General features: G+C 45.0%; 1 protein-coding gene across 1 annotated transcript in view; it reads right to left on the bottom strand.

Annotated features, from left to right (window-relative positions):
- Nucleotides 1-22,394, bottom strand: part of LOC146058131 (putative N-acetylated-alpha-linked acidic dipeptidase) — a 55,792-nt gene that overhangs the window by 16,676 nt on the left and 16,722 nt on the right. The window contains exons 5-15 of the mRNA XM_083170157.1: nt 20,679-20,804; nt 19,380-19,566; nt 14,839-14,932; nt 12,552-12,650; nt 9,192-9,277; nt 8,730-8,849; nt 6,876-6,958; nt 5,518-5,581; nt 3,685-3,752; nt 972-1,063; nt 191-281 (exon numbers count right to left, since the gene is read on the bottom strand). Coding sequence (XP_083026283.1) covers nt 191-281; nt 972-1,063; nt 3,685-3,752; nt 5,518-5,581; nt 6,876-6,958; nt 8,730-8,849; nt 9,192-9,277; nt 12,552-12,650; nt 14,839-14,932; nt 19,380-19,566; nt 20,679-20,804 — 1,110 coding nt within the window. The remainder of the gene's footprint in view (nt 1-190; nt 282-971; nt 1,064-3,684; nt 3,753-5,517; nt 5,582-6,875; nt 6,959-8,729; nt 8,850-9,191; nt 9,278-12,551; nt 12,651-14,838; nt 14,933-19,379; nt 19,567-20,678; nt 20,805-22,394) is intronic.

The raw sequence follows: 22,394 nt of genomic DNA on the forward strand, positions 1-22,394 counted from the left end.
CCCCTAATTTCAGGCACGCGCCTTTGGCGCGCGTGGCTGTCCCTATTTCCTTGCCTAAAAAGATGGGATTAAGCGTCCCAAATGAATAGCGAGATTCACAGGTGAGAGACACACGCCTGGATACTGAAGGGGAGGTGTGGCACAGAACAGCCCTTCCCACTTACCCGGTGCTCTGGTACAATACACTCACCGGATTCTTAGTGTAGCGAGCCCTCCCGGACGCGACGCCCAGCCGCTGGAAAAAGACTTCAAAGTCATTCCCTGAGCCCAGCTTGTTTATCCTTGGAAATGGGAGAGATGGGAAATAATGAATTGGGGGTGTCATGTTAGGTACTCAGCACTCAAGGGGGGGCGATTCAGATTCACAAGATACCCAATGTTTGCACATGTGCAAGTCCCGGGACCGAACTGCTTCAGCGAGTTGTGTGTCTGGGGTGCGGCAGTCGTGCTGGGGGCTAATCCAGTTCTACGTGAGCTGCTCGGCAACCCCCAGCTTTTCCCTGGTCTCACTGATACTCAATGACCTCATCAGAGCAGCTCTGATATTTTGGTGTGTCCCCCTTGGATGGTGTCACAATGTGGACCGGGCAGCTTCTCCTCTCTTTAGGAGGTTTGATACACCCCCTCCCCTATGTGAGAGCCTTCTAAAGACAACAATCGGATGTGGTGCTCATACCAAATCAACAATTGGATTCTAACTCTCATTTATCAAATACATTCCATAAAACCCGTAGACGACTGAGAAGAGAGAAAACGATGCAATAGTGCGGGGGTGGCGAAACCGGTAATCGAGATCTAGCAGCGCTCCACATTCCCCACACCACCTGACACAGCTATAGCCAGTACTGTCACACTCAAACATGCTGCATACATTCCTACTATAGATCCACAGGTGGCCTGAGACACGTGAACGGTTGGTATATCTGGAGGACAGGATTGGCCAGATGTCATGGGGGTGGTCATGTAGATACCTTGGAGAATCTTTATATTCTGTCCAGTTATTTTTCTCATGCCAACTTTCATAGAGAGATCTGCCTTCATAGCCATCGTCTGGGCTGGCAATCTGGGGAGGATGGAAATAAGCAGCGTGTTGGTGAGCTGATCATGTATGTGATGCAGTCTGGGAAATGAAACCCTTCCAATATGGATGTCACTTCCAGCTGTAGCGTAAGCAATGACTACTTCTGCACTGGGGATGTATGCTACTTGTTCACTTTATCTTCCCTCTGCTCTCATGGTCTCATCTGTGCCTCTGCGATTGCTACAATCTGTCATTACAGAATAGTGTTATTACTGAGCCATCCCATCCCAGTCTGTATTGTACACTAGCCATCCCATCCCAGTCTGTATTGTACACTAGCCATCCCATCCCAGTCTGTATTGTACACTAGCCATCCCATCCCAGTCTGTATTGTACACTAGCCATCACATCCCAGTCTGTATTGTACACTAGCCATCGCATCCCAGTCTGTATTGTACACTAGCCATCGCATCCCAGTCTGTATTGTACACTAGCCATCGCATCCCAGTCTGCATTGTACACTACCCATTCCACCCGAGTCTGAATTTTCCACTAGCCATCCCAGTCTGCATTGTACACTAGCCATCCCATTCCAGTCTGTATTGTACGCTAGCCATCCAATCCCAGTCTACATTGTACGCTAGCCATCCCAGTCTACATTGTACGCTAGCCATCCCATCCCAGTCTACATTGTACGCTTGCCATCCCATCCCAGTCTACATTGTACGCTAGCCATCCCATCCCAGTCTACATTGTACGCTAGCCATCCCATCCCAGTTTACATTGTACGCTAGCCATCCCATCCCAGTCTACATTGTACACTAGCCATCCCATCCCAGTCTACATTGTACACTAGCCATCCCATCCCGGTCTGCATTGTACACTAGCCATTCCACCCAAGTCTGAATTTTCCACTAGCCATCCCAGTCTGCATTGTACACTAGCCATCCCAGTCTGCATTGTACACTAGCCATCCCATTCCAGTCTGTATTGCACACTAGTTACCCCACCCAGTTTGTATTGTACACTATCCATCCCATCCCAGTCTTTATTGTACACTAGCCATTCCACCCGAGTCTGAATTGTCCACTAGCCATCCCAGTCTGCATTGTACACTAGCCATCCCAGTCTGCATTGTACACTAGCCATCCCAGTCTGCATTGTACACTAGCCATCCCAGTCTGCATTGTACACTAGCCATCCCAGTCTGCATTGTACACTAGCCATCCCAGTCTGCATTGTCCACTAGCCATCCCAGTCTGCATTGTACACTAGCCATCCCAGTCTGCATTGTACACTAGCCATCCCAGTCTGCATTGTACACTAGCCATCCCAGTCTGCATTGTACACTAGCCATCCCAGTCTGCATTGTCCACTAGCCATCCCAGTCTGCATTGTCCACTAGCCATCCCAGTCTGCATTGTCCACTAGCCATCCCAGTCTGCATTGTCCACTAGCCATCCCAGTCTGCATTGTACACTAGCCATCCCAGTCTGCATTGTACACTAGCCATTCCATTCTGCATTGTACACTAGCCATCCCATTCCAGGCTGTATTGTACAAAAACCATCCCACCCCAGTCTGTATTGTACACTAGCCATCCCTGTCATACACTAGCCATCCATACAGCCCCTGTCTACTGTAGTGGGCATTGGCAGCAGGGATATTTGGCATAAAAAAATAATAATAATAATAAATTTCAAAATGGCCACGGACAGCCAATCACGGCTCACCGCCCCACCCCCTTGAGCTGGCTATGCAAAAGAGCACTGGGTGCAGAAAGAAGTCGTTGAATAAAATATAAAAATAATAATATATATAAAAAAAAAAAACAGTGTTTGTGGTTTTATTTTAATATTTCTTTTACAGGGGGGCTATAGGTACCAGCGTGCCTTTGATGCCCCACATGCTGGTACCTGTAGTTCTCCCAAGTACCAGCATGTGGAGCAGGCTTGCTGGGACCTGTGGTCCCACTGTCAAAAGACAAAATTACTTTTTTTAAACCAGCCATCAACCCCGCACCCACCACCCAGGGGTGCAGGGGATAGCCCAGGCCTGGGGTGCCCTGGAGAGGGGGGACCCCTTTATTTGGGGAGATTCCCACCTCCTCAAGAACTCCCGGGCCTAGGCTGACTAGTTAAAGTGGGTAATGTTTTCGCCACGGGACCCCGTCTGGCTATGGCATTAAGCCCCCTGATAGTGGAGCCTGATGCTGGTCCTTAAAATACAGGGGACCCTCCCTCATTTTGTCCCCCATATTTTGGGAACCAGGACCACTTGCTTGTCCCTAAAATACGGGGGACCCCCGCTCACTTTGTCCCCTGTATTTTGGGAACCAGGGCCGGCTCCAAATGCCCGATGAGGGTGCCTCACCAGCCACTGACCTCACCGCACGCCACTGGTATACTCCCATCCCGGCCTGTGTAAAGCAGCTGCCTATCAGTTACCTGATCCCCAAATTAACTTTTTTATAATGACCTCTGTATGTCCTGCAGGACTGCTACATCCCATAATCACAAATGTCCTCTGCTGCCCCCCCCCCCCTTCCAGTTGTTATGTAAATACTAAAATCAATAGTGCCCATTCCTTTCTCGCCGTTCCACTAAATCTCCCCACAATGTAACAATACAGTGCGGCTTATTTAATGAGAAGATGATAAATACCTCTTTAGTCAGACTGTAAACCAGCTGATACATTAACGGTGTGCAGTCAATTCTCAAAGTAAAGTTCCCTAAAAACAAAACAAGAGAACTTTGCGGTGGAAATAAAATGAGACTAGAACAATAAGAATAAGTCATTTTACAAATCCGGCAACAAGTGAAATTGGGATCAATTTGTTTTCATCAGCAGATTTAGAAACCAATTCCGGCTTATACAAGAGACAACAATTGTATTTCATTCTCTTTTACTATTAAGTTCAACATATCTGCATTGTGTCTGTGCCTAAGAAAAACGTACTGTATTATTATGGAGCCAAGTGGATATCAATCCCCTAGGATTGTGGCAGTTGGTTTCCACTGTATAATAACTTACGACTACACAGATATGACTTGCAAACAAATCATATAGACTTACTTGGCCAAACAAACGTATTCATCCATGTACATTATTTCCCTGGGGCGCAGTATATCATTGGTGCAAACAAAATAAACATGACAAACTGTGGTATTACATCGCAATAACGGGGGTTGTTCTGGTAGATTCGCTCGGATGAGAATTCGCATCCTTGAGAGTCAACCAGATCCCGCGATGCGAATGGTGGTACGCAGGCCCATAAACATAAACATCCATTCTCAGCCTGCGGGGGAACACCCACATCATTGGATGGCGAGCGATTTCCCCCGTCTGCACAGGGGTGGCGTTAACCTGCTCTCTGGACTGCGGACACTCGCAGCCCAGAGAGCAGGTCTGAATCAAACCCATAGTACAGCCCCATATTCTCCCTAGGGTGTGGATTATTAGACAGGGGTAGATGTATGAAGGAGTGATAAGGGAGGAGAAGTGAGCCAGAGGAGGAGTGGCCCATGGCAACCAATCAGCACGGAAGTAACATCTATAATTTGCATAATATTAAATTATACAGAGCAGCTGATTGGTTGCCATGGGCCATTTCTCCTTTAACACTGCTTCATACATCTACCCCCACAGTGTCAAAAGGTCGACAAGGACAACATGGGGAACATTGCATGTTGATATTTTTTCATGTGGCCCTTTTGACTATATCTGGACACTAGCTCTATCAACCAAAACCATTGTCCCTATCGGTCTCTATTTGCACTGAAATTTGTTTTGCCAAATTCTATTTCCCAAGTCCTAATGCAGTCTCTCTACCTGGAGCCATCGGGGTTGTGATCCGGCTACAGCCGGCCATGATTTCCTCTTTAAGGAGAATGACTATTAGGGAGAGATGTACTAAGTCTTTGAGAGAGATATAGGGCCAGATGCACTCAGCTTCAAAAGTGATAAAATGGAGAGTGATAAACAATCAACCAGTTAGCTCCTGCCTCACATTTTTCAAACCCAGCTTGTGACTTGGCAGGTGGGAGCCGATTGGCTGGCTGATATCACTCTTCATTTTATCACCTTTGAAGCTTAGTGCATCTGGCCCGCAGTCAAGAGGGATAAAGTACTAACCATTTTCCATCTATCATATTTCAAGCACAGTCTGTAAAACAAGTTGGGAGCTGATTGGTTGTTATCTCTTTATCTCTCTCCAAACTCTGATACTGGGGTAGGGTAGATTTGCTAAAGCTTCTAAAACAGAAAAGTAGTAGCATTGCCCTTAGCAACCAATCAGATCCTATTGTTTGCTAGAATGCTATAGAGAACTGATGGCTGCTATGGGTAACGCACTGCTGGTCTTCCTTGGGCTCAGTTGGTGAGGTGGCGTGCTGAATATCAATCTACCAGAAGCAAAAGAAGAGCGGAGTGCCGGTGTTTTAGGTTGGATGCCACTATAGGGTCTGGTAATAATGTTATCTGCACACAAAAATTACCTTCTACAGAGGAGTCTGCATTGATATAAGCAACTGCTCTTTTCTCCAGTACTTTCACATTTTCCTGCAAACAGAAGACAATAGAAATTGACTATATATATATATATATATATATATATATATAGCGAACAGTCGGCATTTGCTTTCTGAGTCAGCTGCGTGGTGCTCGGGACCAGGGGGTATGCAGAAGACGACAACCCGGCACTCACTTCTCACAATAAGGCTCATAAACACGCAATTTATGTGTTTATGAGCCTTATTGTGAGAAGTGAGTGCTGGGTTGTCGTTTATATATATATATATATATATATATATATATAGTAGTCTCGAGATGCGGCACTCTGGGCTGGAAAAAACGAAGCAGTACACAAATCTTGTAGCTTGTGTACTGCTTCGTTTTTTCCAGCCCAGAGTGCCGCATCTCGAGACTACTATCTACAATCCAAGTGAGGGCACCGGGTGAAGTACCGTTTATTATAGCGCGGTTGCGCTTATCTGTGTGTGCCGGATTAAAGCTCCTTTTATATATATATATATATATATATATATATATATATATATATATATATATATATATATATATATATATATATATATATATACATATACATATATATATATATACACACACACAACCCAATAGTGTTATTAAGCGCCCATATACGATTTATCAATACAATTTGTAATGTCTTTCCACTCAATGTAGAATTAACATCCACCAGGACTTCTTTCAAATATAAAACATTTATTAAAAATTATAAATTATAAAAAGGTAATACACTTGGAATTGGAAGACTTTATAGCGATCAAACCAAGAACCCGACGCGTTTCGTCCCTTTATGAGACTTCATCAGGGGTTAGACATAAATCTTTTCAGCAATAAAAGATGTTTTTTAATTGGTACGGAAATTTGAATGATTTATTCACGCTGGATCTTCTAAAGGTAAATTATTACTGTAGTACTTGTTCCTTAATTAGAAGATTTTTTTTAGAAATATATGATCCGTCTTTATTCAGATCATGTAGCTGGACCGTATATGTGCAATAAATGTGATTAATAGAATTTAATAAGGGAGTGACCCTCCAGATAGATGGATCCTATTGATCTGGATCAGGGTGGCCAATTCTGGCAAAATCCCCTACTTGACCTCAACCTCCAACAAAGGACTACTTTTTATACTTTAGGGTTTGAGCCAATGCTGTAAATTGGTATTAGGGTTTTAATTCCCAAACCTCAAAATAAATGGTGCAGACACCTTCTAGTTAAATGGAGGTGGATAAAAAGGTCCCCTCAGTATCGCCTGTGCATGTGTGCTCTCCAAGAACCAAAGGGCAAGACTGCACAGTACGTGTGATACCTCAGCCCATTCTGTAGATCCTAACAGGCCGAACTCTTCTGCATCCCAGCTGGCAAACATCAGCGTTCTCCTCGGCCTCCAACCTAAAAAAAGTAATGAATTAGGTTCTTGTTTCGCTGAAGTGATTAATGACCGCCAACAGGATGAGCAGTCAGCATAACATAGAGGGCCTCCTTCTGAGTCACAAAATATTCCAGCCGCCCCGTGCCTACGCAATGCTGATGCGACTCTACGATCCTATTCTGAGTCATACAAATCCCATGTGATAACCACCACGCTCTCCAGTCCTCAAGACCAGCCGCCATCACTAGAACAAGTGCTTACCATATGCTTGGTGCAGGGCAACCTTCTGAATTTGGCATCCACTTTGCATAGGCACATCTCTAGCTACACATGCCACCACCCACCTACCAAGTGGTTCTTATAAGCGCATTTGTATTTATGCTGCTCAGCTGCCTCCTAGAAATGGCACAGAGAAATGACAGGAAGCTGCCATGTGCAGGAGCGCCGGCAGATCAGCCACCCCCCAGGTAAGATGACGGGGGCGTGGCCACCGGATGTCATCCGGTCATCTCTCTCGCCACTGCCTTGCTCCGCGCAACAAGAGAGAGGAGCGGGAACCGGGCCCCTCTAGCATACCCGGGCCCAGGTAAAAAGAACCTGCCTCCCCCCTCCTCGATGCCACTGGCCGTGTGGGAGTGGTAATCGGCTGTTTCATGGGAGTACCTAGAAAACACAGGCCTGCCCAAGTGTGTTAGGGGAGGGTGTGCGACCAGCTCCGGCCTCGATTAGGCTGATTTCATCACAGCCGCCGAGACCAGGGCTACGTAGCGATGACTGGAGACCAGTGGGGAAATCATCCGATGGTGATGAAGGGTTTTGGACATTTTTGCTCAGCTGCAAATTCTTCATGAGTAAATTATTTGCACAACGCCCGCATTCATTTGCAAGGAGGTATTTCACTATAGCGGGGTAGTGTCTACCTGATTACTGCCCGCTGCACATTTGCACAGCAGGAATCAGGTCTGAATCGGGCCCTTTGAGAGTAGGCTGTGCACAACTGAACAACCCCTTAACATACTGCAAAAAATGGAAGGATAGTTTAACTTTGTAATGTTCTAGCCAATACCACCCAGCCATTGCCACTGGAAAGCGGACGTAGGGTGTTTGTAGCATTGTGTGTGGTGACAACGGAGTGTAGGCATGGCTAGTGTAAGGCTTCTTCGCACCCTGGGCAAAGTGTCCACAAACTGACTTCCCCGCCAACCCCAAACTGCCACCAATACCCATTTTTCCGCCATCCAAGGGAAAGTGTGGCCGTTCCACAGCCACCACCTGCATAAAGTACAAAGTCTTCCTCGCAGACATCCTAAATTTTGTGATCAGCTGACCCCCCCCCCCCGATCCTGGCGCACTACGCGGCTGCCTAATAGTAGAGTCGTTCCTGACTGTAGGCTGCAGCGTTGTGACAGTGTTGTGAATGCTGTAGCATAGAGTGGGTTTGTGGCAAAGATCCTACAAAGCTGCGTACTCTGGGGCCAATTCAGAACTGCTCGTACAGGTCTGAATTAGGCCCCGTCCCTTATGGTGGGGGACTGCACATGGGCATAGACGCTAATGCAGGAGTGCCAGCCTGCAGGATCGCCAGATTGCATGTACCGGTGCAGGCTGGCGGACAGGCTGACGGGGAGGCTCACGCATCCGATCAGCAAGGCAGCTGGGAGCGGCTTCCCTGCCCATCTCCGCTTCACCTTTTTGTTTTCTATTTCTTAACATTTTTAAAGAAAATAAAAGTGAAAAGTTGCCTAAAACGATTAATAAAAATAATACAATAAAAAAGGCCATGAACGTTACCTTGCATTTTTAACTTCCCCGCACTTCTGACAATTTCGTTCACAACAGCTGCTCCACTTTGCGGGTCAATCCCTCCGAATACCCAGGAGTCCCTATGGCCCCCAAGGATGACATACCTGTCTAAGAAGGACATGAATGTGTTTAAAAATGCAGCACCGTTATATTTTATCATCGCCCTACAGAGATTCTCAAATGTCATTTAGCCCAGGACCTAGATAAGAGTGGAGGCGGCCATTTTGTAGACTGAACCATTATTTAACCTATGGATTGATTAGAAACCGGTGACACCCCTTAGATTTGAAGCCCAGTTGTTATGGAAACCAATAATTCTATACCGCCATTTTATGGTCTACTGGCTAATAATGACATCTAGCTCCTTAACGGACGCCTGCATGATTGGGACCCAGCTGAATTGAGCAGATGCTAGATGTGACGACAAGCATCAGAATATTCCACTGTCACCTGGCTCCACGGCGCCTGTGATGGTTCCGATAACGTTATACACTCTCCTTATCTCTTTGTAGGTGTGGATGTGCATTCTGACCATCCTGTATCAATGACAGTAAGAAATAGGGGTTCGGTTTGAGTACACATGAGTGATATTATCAATAATTATCTAACTAAAATCCAAAATTACTAGAACTATCCCTATAAATATGAAGTATTTTATTCCAGTTGAGTTGGAAGCATTGGCGTGGGCACATGAGATAAAGCCACATTTAGGGTTTTATAGATAGATAGTATGTGGGAGCCAGTCTCTGGTGACTCAGTCCATTTTTTTTTTTAAAGTGGCAATCATTTGCAATGAGACACTGACCAGGTGTTGACTTTTAATTGACTGCCGCTTTAAAAACATCTTCCAGCTCACTGGAATCTCTGTATTAGTCATACAAATAATTAATACTGCAATAACAAATAAGAGAATCTGCAGTCATTATTTGGTCAAATCTCCCTACTATTCAGATTTACACAAATAGTAAGGTAGACAAGTATACCGCATACTACCCAGAGCCCCCACTTCCCCCTTCTGGCTGAGGTAAATGCCCGAGACTCTATGTGCCACTCTCCCTGTACGGTCTTCTGACCTGTTTGGCTGGAGTATGTGGTAATTATTACTTGGCTGTTTTCTGCAAATGACCTTCCGTGCTGCAGCCTCCTTCTGTTGGACCACCAGCACAGGTCCTCCTTTGCCTTTTTTGACAAGAAAAGTCTCTGTTGTAGCCTTTTGCCGTTTCCATCCCATTGGGACAGGAAACATCTTTGAAGTCCCCTCATATGGAACCTTGCCCATGACACCATGTCTAACGCTCCTATAAGACCCAGCATCTTCCTGCTTCCTCCTGATGTCACCACTGTGTCTTTTAGCATCTGGGAAGCTTGTTGTATTAACTTTTGTTGTCTCTCGGGAGTCAACTTTACAGTCATCTCCTGCGTATTCAGCAAAACCCCTAGGTACTTTATTTGCGATGAAGGGACTAACTGACTCTTTTGTACATGGACCAGCCAACCGTGTTCTGCTAAGCGCATTATCACGCTTTCTATAGGTCTTCTGGCATCTACTTCTGTATCTGCTACGATCAGAATGTTGTCCAAATAAGGCCAGATTGAAATCCCCTCGTGCCTATAATGACGACTAAAACTTTGGTCAAAGTCCTTTGGGAAGTTGCGAGCCCAAAAAAAGAGTGCTGTAAACTGGTAACAGACCCCTTTTAAGCGAAACCTGAGGTACTTTTGATGACCCTCAAACACCGGTACATGTCGGTATGCGTCCTTGAAATTCATCGATGTTATGAAGGATCCCTGCTTCACATCTGGTAAGATCGAACGTGTCCACTACATTTTGAATGGCCTGACTTGGACAAAGTAATTGAGGAGCCTCAGGTCTAAGATTGTCCCTGGATGCCTTTTCACCACAAGATAAATCTGGAGTACCATCAGAGACCTTCCTGAGACTTCGGAACTTTCACCACCAATTTCTGGTCAATCATTCGTTCGAGACTGCCAAATACGCCAGTTCTTCCACTGGATCTCGCGGAATTGGAGACCAGAAAGAGACTTCCCGGGTTGCTTCATGAATTCTATTTTGCATCCTGAAGATACGATTTCTAAAACCCTCTTGTCAGTTATTGAGTTCTCCCAGACATGCCGGGACTGCAGCAGTCTGGCTCCCACTTTGATTTGCATCATTGTGAGTTCTGATGGGAGGAAAACCTCCCATCTCTTCTTCTTTAGACGAATTCCAGGGTGAATTTTCGTGGCCAGAGATTCCTCCTATAGTTTCTTCCAGGTCTATAGGCTCTTAACTCTCTGTATTCCGAAGGCTGGTATCTGAACGCCCTACTCGACAGGCCCTTTTTCACTGCCCTATCCTGTAGTAACCACACCAATTTTCCTCCTGAGATTTTTGTTCTCAAATCCATTTGCTGACCAAAAAGATATTCCCCTTGAAAAAGCAAGGAAAGCAATTTATTTTGACATAACTAAACGGAAGTTACCACTCAGGACGTATCGTTCACCGTTGACCATTCCTGCGGCATTTGGGATATTTATTTTGACTGGACATCTGCTGCCCACGTCTTTTACCAGAGAGCCCTTCACGCGACTGTGGCAGTTGCATTGGCCCTGGCTGCCAGTTGAACGGAATCTATAGAAGCATTGCATAGGAATTCCATTGCTAACTGTATGTTTGCACTATCTTTAGTAACTCTGACCTTTTGATACCATCAAGCATATCAGACTCCAGATCCTGGCACCAGCCTCTAAGTATCCCTGAGGTGACCGCCATAGCTGAAGTGGATTTTAAGGCTGCCCCTGTAGCTAAATGCTTTTCGAGCCCTAACTCTATCCTCCTATCCATAGGATCCATAAAAATATTAACATCCTCTAATGGATGAGTAGTCTTTTTAGAAATCCTGGCTATAGCAGCATCCCCCTTGGGCACTTCTTCCCAAACAAGTACCTGCTTCTGCTCAAAGGGGTAAATTTTATTAACTTTCAGAAGCACTGTAATTCTTTTATCCGGATGCCTCCATTCCTCCAATATTAAATCCTTAAGAGATTGGGACAACGGGAAAATGTTCCCTTTCTTTCATCTATCTTTAAATAGTAAATCCTGCAATTTGAATTCCTCTTGGGGGTCCTCAATATTAAGAGACTTGTGAACCAAGCCCAATAAATTATCTACTAAGTCGGGATTGAAATCGGAGTCTGCTTTGTCCTGTAAGACCTCCTCTACGTCACCAAAACCCTCAGCACCTGCAATTGACTCCTCGGCAAACTCACCCAAGAGATCACTTAAAAGCGCTCTACTTCGTGATTGGTCCAAACATCCAACTCAGGACCGATCCCTCCAGCGACACCCCCGAAATCTACTTACCATTGGGACTCCATTCATTTGGGACTTCTACTCGGGATCAGTGCAGGTTATTAACATCATTGGGTCCAACCATCTGATTGCACGTGTTCTTACCATTTGTTGTTAAATAATTTTTTTTAATTGTTTATTAAAAATGTTTTATTAATGGATTCACTCAACTGTACTATTCACTGAAAGCGCTGCTTTAATATTTTGATTCCTTTTTCCCAGCAAGGTATTGACATCCCTCACTAAAGTAGCAGCTTTACTAAAGCACCTCTTGAATAAGCGCTCCATTTAACCTTGGTTCATTTTCTAGTTGCGAGTACATGCAGCCTAGCAAACCGGTCTGAATAAGGCCCATAGTTCATCTTATGTATTAAAACACTTGAATGTCACTAAGTAATGCTTGGTTTTCCGTTGCACCAATCCTATAATAAGGCCGAGTTATTGGATGCTTTGCTTACTGTGTGGCATGACTATCCGCGAACCCTGGACCGATATTGTAAGACACGTTGAGGCTTCCTTTCCAAGTGCCGTTTGGCGCAGGAGCTCCTCCCATGTTACTGTAATGGATAAAAGTACAATACTTATACTATCAGATGTCAAAGCCTTGTTTTCAGATAGATAGAAGTCATAATCAATAAATCACAGTTTCCATTAAACAACATCGACTTAGCTCCCACATAATGACAAGTCCCTAAATTGTACATTAATGTTACACGTTGTATTAACTGCATTTAATAATGTAGTCACATATTTGCCATGCTGACATAATACAGACACCTATGATTGTATTGTAGGCATTGGATGTGTAGGCATGAGCATAATGTTGACATGTTTACAATGTCGATATGTGAAATATCATAATCTCCTGGGAACAAAGGGTTAAGGTTAGGTACTAGGGGGAGGGATAGGCTGCATCTAAACATAGGGTTTTGACAAGTCCCTTTTAAAAAGGACCCGTTTTGCAGGAAGGCGCCTGCACATCATACTTGACTACTTTTGAAAAGTAGTTTCAGGGAGATTATAGTTGGTAGTAGAATATTGCACAGTGCCCCATTGAGGGGGCGTGCCATGCTCCACCCAATGGGCGTGTCTAGTTCCATATATGGAGGGATTGTGAAAAGAGATTGTGAACGTGGCACCTAGAAGCGTGGCTGTGTACTGCTACATCTGAGAGGAATCATTTACAATGACTTATATCCAAATGTAGATGAGCCCCAAAGCAGTTACTAAGAGATACTATACTTACTAAAGTGCGCTGATGATTCAATGTTAATGTATCTGTCTCTCATTCCTTTTTCCCAAAAAATGTAACAGTGTAACATGGGCTAGGTGACATGAGGGAGATTGCTAGACTAATGAGGGAGAGAGGGAGATTGCTGCTATTTCAGGGAGTCTCCTGCAGAATGCAGGAGGGGAGGTAACTATGGTGTACAGTAATAGTGTAATGTGGGCTAGGTGATGTGAGGGAGATTGCTAGACTAATGAGGGAGATTGCTGCTATGTCAGGGAGTCTCCTGCAGAATGCAGGAGGGGAGGTAACTATGCTGCACATGAATATCTATGGCTGCATCTACACGTTGCGTTTTAGCAGTATGCAGTCGAACAGGAGCTTAGGAGGCTATGGGAAGGAAGGTTAGGGTTAGCCACTACCAGGAGAGCTTGGATTGGTGACACTTGCCGACTGAATCACTGTGGACCAAAAATACACCAATGGCACCGCATGATCCACCATGCAAGGTGAGTCACCACTAGACCACCATGGGATGTTTTGTTGACATTCTAATAATACTGTACTAACATTTTATCAGCATCAAAATGAATACCGACATGGTCAATGTCTACATGACCGTCATGTCAACATTCTGAATGTTAAAAAATATTCCACACTCTATTATTTTGGGAATGCAGTCAAAATATCAATGGGGAAAATACAGACGACCATTGGCAGACAAAATACAGACACGTTCAAAATGTGGACATTTATTATGCTGACACAGTCAAAATGCCGGCCTTTAAAATGTCGTCATGTCAAAAAGGTCCACACGAGTTTGATTTTTTTTTCTTTGAAACCGATTTGTACTTGCTTCACAATCCAATTGGGCATAGACTTAGATTATAATAATGAGTGGAGCGCAGTGAGGCACCATGCCCGGAGCATGGCGAGCGCAGCGGTAATCCTATACGGAGTCCATGTTGACCTTTGTGGACAGACACCACCATAAAAATTTTTTTGAACTTCTGACATTTGGACATTTTTAATGTTTGCATTTTGACCCTGTCGGCATAATCAATGTCAGCATTTAGAACATGTCGATATTTTTACTGTCTGCCAATGCTTGCTGTTATTTTGAATGTTGGGAAATCATACTGAACCCCTATTTTGTATGTACCCATCTGTAACTTTGGGTACATACAGTACATCCCTTAAGCTTTCTAACTTCCTTGTAAGATTTTCAGGTATGTGTCTCTATGCAAAGACCATTGTGTATCCTCCTGCCAGCACCTTTAGGTCATATCCAAGGGCACTGGAAATACAATATACTGTACCATCTGCCAGTGTAGAGGGTAAGGAATAAAGCCACAGGAGGACACGCACTAACAAATACACGTACAATATTTATACTTCAAAAGATGTTTACCTTTTTCCTCAGGACATAGGCCAGATCAACATATGAAAAACACATCCATTTCTAAATCGCTGTAAACAATATTCTGTATTAACAGATTTGATACCTTTTTGCTTACCGTAATAGAGTTTCAGCATCATGGTAGCCTATCGGGTGGACGGGGATTTTAGGGAGACCAACGCCATCCTTTATATCAGATCTGTAGGTGTATTCTGTTAAAAGTGTTAATATTGTGTATTCCGCACTGTAACATACTTAGGTCATAACATAACTTTTTATTTTATAATGGAAATAGAGGACAATTAGCTGTAAATTTCTATTAGAAATTATTATATAGAGAATATATACCATATGCTACTATTGTTTATTCTTAACAGTCAGATATATATATATATATATATATATATATATATATATATATATATATATATATATATATATATATATATATATATATATATATATATATATATATAGCATACATCCACAGTAGAGGGAATGTTAGCCGTGGTGGGAATTGAACTCAAGACCTCAGTACTATGAAGCGGTAATGCTAACTAATACACCATCCAACCTGCCACAATTACAGTATGTTAAATTCAGGTAAAGTACATGGACAGTATCAGTTTCGACAGTCTTTAATCTATCGGTCCATTGCGGAATGATGTGACGAATAATTATTAGCTGAACAAAAATATCTTATTTATCAAAAATATGTAGGAGAATCTGATCAATTCTTTGTGCACCGGAAGCAAACACCAGCTCTGCGACAACTTTCATATTTTTTCACGTTCCATGGAAAACACAATTGCAAGATGGAGAAGGAATAACTTTCTCCTGAATTGTTGGACCCTGATGAAGAATAGCCAGCTTAAGTTTCGACAAGTTGGTGACTGAGATTTGTGGTTCAAAGCTGGCCACACACTAGTGCAATTTGTCCACTTTTCACCCAATTCTGATGGATCGGGCCAAGAAATTGGGCGAAAAGTGGCCAAATCGCATGTGTTTGACATCCGATCCGTGGTCCCGTGCACATTGCAGTGGGAGATTGGATCTGCTGCACATCTGACCTCCGACTCGGACAGGCTCCTGGAACCGCGGAATGGGATCACATGTGATAGATTTGATGCAAAAGGACCACATACGATATATCATATGCGATACTTCCCGGGCAGTTAAGGGGTGGAGAAGTTGCATAGTGTATGGGGGCCTTTAGTTTTCCAGATATCCTTATTTATTACCAGTTATTTATATAGCGCACACATATTCCATGGTGTTGTACAGAGAATAGTTGAACACTCACATCAGTCCATGCCCCAATGGAGCTTACAATCTATACTAGGTGATTCATCGCGCCCTACGGGCGCTCTTCACACCGTCGTCAGGGGCTGCGCCCCCTTAATTTGTGAACATTTGTATATGAGAAAGATGGTTAGAATTGTATGAAAGATGCCTGTATTGCAACTTGAGTTATAGGTGAAATGTGTTAAATAGAGAGCATATGATTTGGAAGGGGGGGGTGTATTGTTTTGTTTAATAGTTTTATAGTAGGGTGTTTTTGAGTCAGCGGCTCCCCACTGGCGAAGGTCACGACACAGGAAAACAGGAGGCTGGGTAGTGATAGGGGGTGTGTGGACATAAGGGGGACTAAAGAGGAGGGTGGGAGATACTGTGCAGCTTCTGCCAGTGGGTGAGGGTCCAGTGTGGCAGTACAGGAGTACAGGATGGTGGCCCTGAGTCAGTGTCTCCTCCTACTGGGTGGCGTGATATGAGGCATGATAGGGGCATGTGGGCAAAACAGCGTCAGTGACTCCCCAGTGGTGGAAGTTACGGTTCAGGAGAGCAGGAAGCTGGGTAGTGATAGGGGTGTGTGAGTATACGGGGGACTAAAGAGGGGCTTAGGGGTGCCGTGAATTGTGGGAGGGGCGTGGGGGGTGCCGTGAATCAAGGGAGGGAGGGGGCGCAGGTGTCCGCGGATCGCGGGAGTCCGCAAAGCGTGGGAGGGGGCGTGAATTGCGGGAGGGGGGGGTTGCGAATTGTGGGAGGGGGGTGTGTGCGGGGGGTGACGTGAATCGTGGGAGGGGGCGTGAATCGCGGGGGGGGGGGGGGGGCACGGGGCGCGATAAATCACCTAGTTGGTTATATATTCTTGTAGAAGGATGGTAGGATGTTGCTGTCATTCAGAATGCATTTACATAAACAGTAATAGTAGCAGTAAAAGATCTGACTTAAAACACCTACAGTAAAACAGAACAGGTGTTATATATTATACAAAGAATTGGTTGATGATGTCTAGGTTGACGTGCACATAATTGTCACTGTAAAAAAATTGCTACAAGAAAAAATCAACACAGAAAGGTCAACACATGCAAATGTTGACATCAGTGTGGCACGTCATTGGTGTCCATGTCGACACATGAGAATGAATATGAAAACATTCAAAAAAGAAAAATAAATCTTCAAAAACTCATGTCAACCTTTTTCATTGTCGACCATAGCCGTGTCAGTGTTTTGCATGTGCCATTTAATCCTGGGGTTGCCGTGAATCGCGAGCAGGGGTGGGGGGGGAGGAGGTGAGGTGTGTCCGCGAATCACGGGAGGAGGGGTCGTGGGTGGATGCCGTGAATTGCGGGAGGGGGGGTCGCGGGGGGGTGTGGGTGCCGCGAATCGTGGGAGGGGGGGACGCGGGGGGTTGCAGTGAATCGTGGGAGGGTGGGTCGCAGGGGCGGGGGGTTGCCGCAATGACAGGGGGGGGGAAATCGCGGTAGGGGGGGTCGCGGGGGGTGGTTGGTACCGCGAGGAAGGGGGGGCCTAGGGGGTTGGCACAAATCGTGGAAGGGGGGGTCGCGGGGTGCCACGAATCGCAGGAGGGGATGTGTCACGGGGTGGGGCCGCAAATCGCGGGAGTCGCCGCGAATTGGGGGGGTGTGCTGTGAATCGCGGGAGGGGGGTTGCCGGGGGGTGCCGCGAATCGCCACAAGAAAAAATCAACACATGTAAATGTTGACATAAGTGTGGCACTTCATTGGTGTCCATGTCGACACATGAGAATGAATATGAAAACATTGAAAAAGTGAAAAATAAATCTTCAAAAACTCATGTCAACCTTTTTCATTGTCGACCATAGCCATGTCAGTGTTTTGCATGTGCCATTTAATCGTGGGGTTGCCGTGAATGGGGGGGGGGGGGACACATTGCTCTGTTTCTGGACTTTCTTCTTAATTGTGACAGATGTAGCCAAATATATAAGAGATTCCCTACCACACGCACATGCACACACAGACATTCTAGTGTTAATTTTTGTTCGGAGCCAGTTAACCTACCAGTATATTTTTGGAATGTGGGAGGAAACCAGAGTACCCGGAGGAAACCCACGCAGACACGGGAAGAATATACAAACTCCGCACACATGACCTCAGCACTGTGAGGCAGTAATGCCAACCATTCCACCGTCCGTGCTGCCCAATCCTATCCTCATACAACTTTTCTCTAGTCACGCCCAACAGCCCCTCTTTGCGCGCCAGGTAGCTAGTGTGGGGCATCTTTTTTGTATTGTTTTGTCATAAATGTGTCTTAGTTGCAAATGCGACTATGAATGTATTTTCGGTAAAATAAAATAAAAATGCCCAGCGCTAGAGGAGTTGCACAGGCCCGGCTGGCTCACACCTGGCATCTCCCTCTGCTTGGCACATTGAGACTAGACGTATGATGACCCATCTGAAAAATGGATCAGTTGGAAATTAAGTTGAAAAATTGAAGGGGGTGTACTAATGTTTTTTGCATATCTGGATTTAAATCTAGCGTGTACCATAGTATCAGAAACAAAAGGAGAAATTTATATTTATAAAACTTTTTTTTTTAAAGTGGTTTTGCCCACCGCAGCCAATAGATCAATTTGATAAAATGTACTAGATACAATTCAATTTAGAAGTAACACTTCCACTTGTCCTCCTAAAGAAGTTTTGATCAATCTCCCTTGGCCTTAAGGTGCCCATACACGGTACAATTGCCAGATGTGATGAGATGCGCGCTCCCACGCCCATCCCATCGCACAGCTCAGAAAGTATGTGCTGCACATACTTTTTGTACTAGATCAGGGGTTCTGAAACTTGGTCCTCAGGCAGGTGCACAGGTGCATTCATTACTCATGGACACGTTCCACAGGTGGAGCGAATTATTTCACTTGTGATTCTGCGAGAAGACATGGAAAACTTGCACTGTGTGGGGTCCTGAGGACCGAGTTTGAGAACCTGTGTACTAGATTGCATTGCATTGCATCTGCATTGCAAAACGTATTTGATGCGATCTAGTCCATATTGCATACAATAATTGTACAATGTATGGGCACCTTTAGCAGATGGTTGAAGAGGAATCACTGCAGAACAAGCTACAGAGGAATGAATATCAATGGAACGCCAAAGAGGGTTCAAGGTACAGGATCTCCATCAATAAGTACCATGGACAGCTATTGTCAAAATTAGCTCAAAAGAAACAATTGGGTTATTTATACAGCTCCTAATAGTCCCTTCCAAGGAGAAGGGGCTTCCAATCACTCTGATCTAGGCAATCTGATTATGCACCACCAAGTGTATCGAATAGAATTATGCGGTACATCAACATAGACCATCTACCAATCCAGACGGACGATTCTAATCTCACCTTTAGCAGGATAACCTGGGGTCAGAGGGTCTCCTGCCCCATTCAGGTTCAGGACATTACCACGTTGGGCACCACCACCTGGGAGGTTCCAACCATCAGGATAGGGCTTTACCCCGGGGGCACAGTAATCAGCGGGATCAGAGTACAGGATAATCCCTTTGGCTCCAGACTTTTCTGCATTATTAACCTTGGAGAACATTGAGAGAATTTAGGATAATGAATGACAAAATTAAAAAGTTAAAGCAACCTGCTCGGCAATCTGAAGGAGTTGTAGAGTTTTAATGCATTACTTTAAGTTTTTGTTTTGTTCTCTGTATGGGAGAAGAACATTTGATAATCAATGCAATATATTGTCCTTACTAATACCCCTTTCACACCAAAAATCAAAATAATGGGTTAAAGCTTTTCAATCCTGCAATTTGCTGAAGAACCCAGGTTTTTCGGTGGTGTGAAAGGGTCAACACGGGTCTTAAATCCTGGCACTCAAAACCTGCTCTTGGGTTGGAGTGCCGGGATTTAAGACCCGTGTTGACCCTTTCACACCACCGAAAAACCCGGGTTTTTCAGCAAATTACCGGTTTGAAAAGCTTTAATGCAGTAATTAGCGAGTGGTGTGAATGGTGTCTGGCTGCACCCGGCAAAATGCCGGGTAATTGGCGGGTGGCCAGTGTGAAAGGGGTATAAATGGTAAATAATCATATGACCTACTAGGAATGGCCTTTAGCTATTGATGACAACAAACTATAAATGATTTGCCACCAATGATCAATGGTCTTGCCACTGACGGCAGAGGACCAGTGATTCTCTGCCAATGGGGAAGATGTATGAAGCCTGAAGAAGAGATAAACTGAAGATAAACTGGAGATAAAGTGAAATAGATAATGCACCAGCCAATCAACTCCCAACTGTAATTTTCAAACACAGTTCATTGGCTGGTGCTTTATCTCCTTTCACTTTATCTCCACTTTATCTCTTCTCCATGCTTAATACATCTGCCCCAATGTTTGAAATGTTGTTTTCCCCTGGCTGCCGGTAATGTGCATAGCTTTGTCCTAAAATTCACCAATGTAGCCCCCGCTTCCTCCATTGCCCTCTAACCGTTGTGTCCCACATACCACCACCCATGGCCACCAATGGTTTTTAATCACCGATGTAAGCTGCCAATAGCACCATCAATGGAGACCATCAATGGTGATCCATTTTATAGCCTTCCCCATGACTTCAGATGCACAGAATAAAAACATGTAAAAGGAACAGAATATAGATGTGAGCGAAAGTAACGCAAAGTTTGATACTTACTTTGTTTCCTCTAAAGATTTTTCCATATCTGGCAATAACAATCTTGTCTCTGACACTGATGTTCAAAACCCGTTCTAGGAGGTGAAAGTCTTCAGTACGAGCATAATTAACATAGACGAGTTCTCCCTGCAGCAAAACATTAGGTGTAAGGAGCAAGGAAGTCTCACCAGTAGGAAATTCACTTCGATACCAGGTGAAGAGGCTCAGTATTAATGAGGTTGTACGCAACAATAACTAATAACCACATTGGTAACTGGTTTTTATAGTCACTACAAGGAATGTCTGTAGAGTGATTGAGTCTCTAACACTGGGGCAGATGTATTAAGCTTGGTGAAGAGATAAACTGGAGATAAAGTGGAAGGAGATAACGCACCGGCCAATCAGCTGTGTTTGAAATATGACAGTTGGAAGTTGATTGGCCGGTGCATTATCTCCTTTCACTTTATCTCCAGTTTATCTCTTCGCCAGGCTTAATACATCTGCCCCACTGTTTGTTAGAATTTTGCAATCAGACTGTTGCGATTTATAGTACTGAACTCTCCAGGACCTTGGCTTCATCTGAGGCCACCTTCTACAGGAGCAGGAGATAACGGTCATCGACTGGTCTCTTCTGCTGTTAGTCATTGACATGATAGAGGCAATTGCCACATCATGCAAATTCTCCATTCACTTGGTTCTCCGATGCTGTGAGCAGGTTCAATAGCAGACTGAAAATAAGGAGGCATGTGGGGTACAAACAAGTAAGGAGGGAACATGCAAGACACAAGGTGGAGAGGAGTGAGGACACATAGGACACTGGCTGGGTAGTCCATGGTGCATGTACGACACAAGGTAGAGAGGAGTGAGGACACATAGGACACTGGCTGGGTAGTCCATGGTGCATGTACAACACAAGGTGGTGAGGAGTGAGGACACATAGGACACTGGGGCTGGGTAGTCCATGGTGCATGTACAACACAAGGTGGTGAGGAGTGAGGACACATAGGACACTGGCTGGGTAGTCATGGGGCATGTACAACACAAGGTGGAGAGGAGTGAGGACACATAGGACACTTGCTGGGTAGTCCCTGGTGCATGTACAACACAAGGTGGAGAGGAGTGAGGACACATAGGACATTGGCTGGGTAGTCCCTGGTGCATGTACAACACAAGGTGGAGAGGAGCGAGGACACATAGGACGTTGGCTGGGTAGTCCCTGGTGCATGTACAACACAAGGTGGAGAGGAGCGAGGACACATAGGACGTTGGCTGGGTAGTCCATGGTGCATGTACAACACAAGGTGGAGAGGAGTGAGGACACATAGGACACTTGCTGGGTAGTCATGGGGCATGTATGACACAAGGTGGAGAGGAGTGAGGACACATAGGACATTGGCTGGGTAGTCCCTGGTGCATGTACAACACAAGGTGGAGAGGAGCGAGGACACATAGGACGTTGGCTGGGTAGTCCCTGGTGCATGTACAACACAAGGTGGAGAGGAGCGAGGACACATAGGACGTTGGCTGGGTAGTCCATGGTGCATGTACAACACAAGGTGGAGAGGAGTGAGGACACATAGGACACTTGCTGGGTAGTCATGGGGCATGTATGACACAAGGTGGAGAGGTGTGAGGACACATAGGACACTTGCTGGGTAGTCATGGGGCATGTACGACACAAGGTGGAGAGGAGCGAGGACACTGGCTGGGTAGTCCATGGTGCATGTACAACACAAG

This window comes from Crinia signifera, chromosome 2 (assembly GCF_055691185.1).
Source record: "Crinia signifera chromosome 2, ASM5569118v1, whole genome shotgun sequence".
Classification (NCBI taxonomy): Eukaryota; Metazoa; Chordata; class Amphibia; order Anura; family Myobatrachidae; genus Crinia; species Crinia signifera.